We start from the raw sequence: 5,847 nt of genomic DNA on the forward strand, positions 1-5,847 counted from the left end.
AAAAAAAAAAAGACTACTTAAAAAATACTTAAAAAAAACCAGTTAAAAATGTAACCAGCTCAGCACCTATAGCTCAGCAGCTAGGGCACCAGCCATATACACCAGGGCTGGAAGGTTCGAATCCAGCCCAGGCCTGCCAAACAACAATGACAACTACAACCAAAAAATAAATAAATAGCTGGGTGTTGTGGTGGGCGCCTGTAGCCCAAGAGTATGAGGTTGCTGCCACAGCACTCTACCAAGGGCAACAGACTCTGTCTCAAAAACAAATTTTAATTAATTAAGTAATTAATTTAAAATAAAAGTAACTGGCGGCACCTGTGGCTCAATGAGTAGGGTGCCAGCCCCATATACCAAAGGGGACGGGTTCAAACCCATCCTCAGCCAAACTGCAACAAAAAATAGCCATGTGTTGTGGCGGGCACCTGTAGTCCCAGCTACTTGGGAAGCTGAGGCAAGAGAATCACCTAAGCCCAAGAGCTGGAGGTTGCTGTGAGCTGTGATGCCACAGCACTCTACCCAGAGCGACAAAGTGAGACACTGTCTCAAAAAAAAAAAAAGGTAACCAACCAGTATTACATTAAAAAACTCAAATATGTCTCAAGTAAAACATGTATCACTGCAAGTTTACTGGCAACTAGACATTCTATATTCCTTTACTATTGAATTTAATTTTAAAGATAATAGCATTGATATAAAATAACTGCTTTACTTTGAGCATTTATTCTTTGCCACACATGGATTTAAGCTCTTTCCATGCATAATCTCTTTAAATCCTCAACAACAATCCTGCTACGCAGATTACTGTAATTATTCTCATTTTTAAAGATAAGCTAATAGAAGGCAATACTAAGTTACCTGTCCAGGGACACAAACCTGGTAGGTAACAGACTCAGGATTGGAGGCTGTTTCTGTTACTGTTAGTAGCTTAAAGTGCTATTCCTTCTAGGAAACATCCCAGCCTGAGAAGTCACTGGGTTTCTCTTACCTTTTCCTGGCCTTCCAACTTTTCCATATTCTGTTAATGGAACTTATCACATGTATAATTATTTATCTCCCCAACAAGACAGATTATTGGGGACTAACACTGGGTTCTCATCGTAATAGTTGTCCCGCTCTACCTCCCTCTTCCTCCTCCTCAACAAACAGCAATAGAATCCTTGGCAACTATTTTAGGGTAGTAAGCAATTGTACTCCAGGTAAGCAACCAATGCTGATAGGTCAGGGGTGGACACCTGACCAAAACTATATTGATCAGATCTCCTCTTTCAGAAATTTGGAATAAAGAGCTTAACACCCAGCTGGTATGGGTTCTTCATTTGAAATCAGAAATATATTTTTAGATGAGGAACAGCATGTGTGTGATGAACAGAGACAGAAGTACACAGGCCCTAAGGGGAAGGAAAAGTGGCAGCTTAGGTTTCTGGTGGTTTTCCAAGCACCCTTCTTGAAACACAGCATTCAGTTTTTCTGTGGATTCCCCAAGATTTCTCCCTATCTTTCCAATAACACTCCCGTTTGCACAATCCTAAACTAGCTTACTTAGCTTTCTAATATTTGCACCCAAATAACTCTCTGTATTCCTGGCTTCTTCCATATTGCTTGGCAGAAAATAAAAAACATTTGTTAAATAAATGAAGACTACAAGCTTTTCCTTATTCAAATGGGCCTAATTTTCTATTATCATCATTGAATTAATATGCTCTAATTGTGCTGAACTGTTACTCCCTGAATGAGAATGATAAAAGAGGAAGCAAAGGAAATACAATAAATTAGTCATGTACCCCATAACAACTTTTCAGTCAACAGCAGACCAAATATACAAAGGTGGTCCATAAAGTTATAATAAAAAGTTATAACTTTTAATGTATCCTTCCTATATTTAGATACATAAATTCTTACCATTGCATTACCACCGCCTACAGTATTCAGTATAGTAACACACTAAATAGCAGTGGTTCTCAACCTTCCTAGTGCCGCGACCCTTTTAATACAGTTCCTCATGTTGTGGTGACCCCCAACCATAAAATTAATTTCACTGCTACTTCATAGCTGTAATTTCGCTACTGTTCTGAATCGTAATGTAAATATCTGATATGCAGGATGTATTTTCAATGTTACAGAGGGGTCACAACCCATAGGTTGAGAACTGCTGCATAGGTTTGTAGCCTAAGAGGAATACTATCCCATGTGGTCTAGTTGTGTAAGTAGGCTATACCACCTAACTTTGCGTGAGTACACTCTATGATGTTTTCACAATGACAAAATCACCTGATGACACATTTCTCAGAATGTATCCCAGTCCTTAGGCAATGCAAACCTGTATTTAACTACCAAGACATGCCAGGTACTATATAAAATAGGTATTTTGTGTATGTTCCTGCATTTACTCTTAATAATTCTTTAAGGATAATATCAAAACCATTTTGTAGTCTCGAAAATAAAAGCTTAAAGAAGATAAACTTGTCCAAGTGGTGGAAAGAATTACCCAATAAAAAGGGGCAAAAGAGCAAAATTTACTCTCCTCTCAAAATACAGTATTTCTTTTGTAAATGAGAATGCAATAACCCTTGTTATTGCATGAACTACTATCTCATTTTAAAATCAAGAAAACTGAGACACTGATTAAGGGATATTTTCAGATCGATATCACAAGGAGTCAATGTACTGTCAATGTTAGATTTAGGGGAAACAAATAGATCATTAGCTTTTTACCCTGTTCTTTATCCACTAAATTCCAACAATATTTCACACACACACAAAATCAGAGTTTTGAGCAGAAAAATTCAACTCAGGTGCCACTTTAATCTGAACAGCAAATTCATTCTCTCACCTGAGCATCCCATAGGCAAGAGTTGATCTAAGAGTTGTAGGTCCAAAATGTGTGATATTTCTTCGGTGGAGACTCTCTTCAGTCAAAGCAATGCCCACAATGATTTCATTACCATGGATATTCAAAAGAACCTATAGTAAAGTTGAATAAGACAAAACAGTTTTAGAATTGTCCAAACTACAATTTATTAATAAGACTTTTTGAGGCTTTAATAATTGCAAAGAATTTAAATTTAGGGCAGTGCCTATGGCTCAGTGAGTAGGGCACTGGCCCCATATACCAAGGGTGGCAGGTTCGAACCTGGTCCTGGCCAAACAAAAAAATAGCCGGGCATTGTGGTGGGTGCCTGTACTCAGGTGGGTGCTACTCAGGAGGCTGAGGCAAGAGAATCACCTAAACCCAAGAGCTGGAGGTTGCTATGAGCTGTGACGCCACTGCTCTCTACCGAGGGCAATAGAATAAGACTCCGTCTCAAGGGAAAAAAAAAAAAGGAACTTCATGGTTTTTTAGTAGCAAAGCTCTGCAACCAAGACACACGAAAACAAAGTATTGTTTTAATTCTGCCTCAATTTTATAATTTGAATGTCCACATAATGTAGTAAAAAAAAGTACCAGATTAGAAATAAAATCTTGACAAAAAAAAAAAAAAAGAAATAAAATCTTGCCTGGGCATAGTGGTTCATGCCTGTAATCCTACAACTATGGGAATCTAAGGCAGGTGGATTGCCTGAGTCAAAGACCATCCTAAGCAAGAGTGAGACCCTGTCTCTACCAAAAATAGAAAAAACTAGCTGGGCATAGTGGCAGGTACCTGCAGTCCCCACTACTTGAGAGGCTGAGGCAAAAAAAATTGTTTAAACACAGGAGTTTGAGGTTGCTGTGAGCTACAATGACACCACTCTCTACCTAGAGTGACAGAGACAGACTCAGTCTCAATAAATAAATAAATAAATAAGAAAATCTTGATAGTTCCCATCTATTGATTACTTAGTATTAATACATGCCAGATAAATGTGTTAGTTACCTCACTTAACCTTCAGAATAACCTTAAAGTTATATGCCACTATTGACTCCATTTCAAACAGAGTCTTAGAAAGACTACCTTAGGTAAAGTTATACAGCTGTGGAGTCAAAATTTGCCTCTAAAGCTCTGTCTCCGTAGCCTATGCACCTCTTAACCATATCCTACCAGCTCTATTGCCTCAGTTTAATTGTCCATAAGACTGGGTTAGTCTGGAAATAAATCTACGACAGCCTTCTTGAATCATGATAATCATAGAGGTACATACCTCCACATCAAAGTTGGTCATGTCAGCCTTCCACTGAAAATAATCTTGAATAGCACCTCCAAAATCTCTTGCAGCCTCATTGGAGGTAAAGCAATGTTTCTCTCCTGCCCTGTTGCATGTGACTCTAAATTTTAGCACTTGAGGCTCAGTTTCTTGTTTTGCACTCTCATCAGTCTCATCTTTGCAAGATGCCAAATCATCACCTACCAATGTAGATATCTCCTCTTTGATGGCTGGATTTTCATAATAATCTAAGATATGTGAATCTAAAGCATTGCCAGGCAACTCTTTTTTAACATCGGCCTCATCTGTTTTGTCTTCTTTTCCATTATCAATCTTCCCTTTACTTGAATTTTGATTTATCTTTTTGCGCTTTGTTTTTTTTTTCTTAAAAGTGGTGTTAATTTTCCATACTTTCAAAGGCTCTGACCATGGGAGTTTTCTAGCCAAGTCTTCAAAATCCTTTAGAACTTCTTCCTATAATAGACAGAATGAAATCCATTCACTTCTCATCACTTTAATTAAACAAATAAAACCCTTCTTTGATCTTACACAGTCATTATCCTTTGGGATTAATTCCAGGTCACCAAAACGCAAGGTTGCTCAAAAGTCTCTACATAAAATGGTGTAGTATTTGACTACAACCTCTACCCACTAACAGCTGGTGGCTACCATAGTGGATGCACAGACACAGAACATTTCCATTATAATTCCCTCCAATATACTTTTAATCATCTCTAGATTATTTAAAATACCTAATAAGGCTCAGCACCTATAGCTCAGTGAGCAGAGTGCCTGCCACATACACCAAGGATGCAGGTTCAAGCCCGGCCCGGGCCAGCTAAACAACAATGACAATTGCAACCAAAAAACAGCCAGGTATTGTGGTGGGCGTCTGTAGTCCCAGCTACTAGGGAGGCTGAGGCAAGAGAATTGCTTAAGCCCGAGAGTTTGAGGTTGCCATGAGCTGTGATGCCATGGCACACTACCAAGTGCGACATACTGAGATTGTCTCAAAAATAAAATAAAAGACCTAATCAAATGTAAATGCTATGGAAATAATTGTTATAATGTATATAGGAAATAACAACAAAGAAAAAAGTCTGTACGTGTTCAGTACAGATTCAGCGACTGTAAGACTGTATTTTTGATCCCTGGCTGGTTGACTCCACAGATGCAGCAGTTCAGCTGTACACTGATCATTATGTTAAAAACAAAAGAATAAGTAATATAATACCTGCAATTAAAAAAATTCAAATCTCAGGTGGTGCCCAAAGTTCAGTGGGTAGGGTGCTGGCCACACACACCTGGGCTGGCAGGTTGGAACCCGGCCTGGGACAGCTAAACAACAACTGCAACAACAACAACAAAAAAAAACAGGCATTGTGGCAGGTGCCTGTGGTCCCAGCTACTTGGGAGGCTAAAGCAGAGAATCACGTAAGCCCAAGAGTTTGAGGTTGCTGTGAGCTGGGACACCATAGCATTCTACCAAGGGTGACATAGTGAGATTCTGTCTCAAAAAGAAAAAAAAAAAATTCAAATCTCTCAAATTAAGATATGTAACATTAAGCCACTAAAGAATAATACAGAAAAATACAAGACAGAATGGTAGATTAGAAGTAAGGCTTTGGGCTCAGCGCCTGTGGCTCAAGCGGCTAAGGCGCCAGCCACATACACCTAAGGTAGCGGGTTCTAATCCCCAGCCCGGGCCCACCAAACAACAAT

General features: G+C 39.0%; 1 protein-coding gene across 1 annotated transcript in view; it reads right to left on the reverse strand.

Moving 5' to 3' along the window:
* Positions 1-5,847, reverse strand: part of THUMPD3 (THUMP domain containing 3) — a gene marked incomplete at its 5' end in the record, with an annotated part of 32,612 nt that overhangs the window by 9,910 nt on the left and 16,855 nt on the right. Inside the window, 2 exons of the mRNA XM_023510656.1 lie at positions 2,834-2,964; positions 4,123-4,599. Coding sequence (XP_023366424.1) covers positions 2,834-2,964; positions 4,123-4,599 — 608 coding nt within the window. The remainder of the gene's footprint in view (positions 1-2,833; positions 2,965-4,122; positions 4,600-5,847) is intronic.

Source organism: Otolemur garnettii, unplaced genomic scaffold (genome assembly GCF_000181295.1).
Source record: "Otolemur garnettii isolate 467f Iridium unplaced genomic scaffold, OtoGar3 scaffold00015, whole genome shotgun sequence".
Taxonomy (NCBI): Eukaryota; Metazoa; Chordata; class Mammalia; order Primates; family Galagidae; genus Otolemur; species Otolemur garnettii.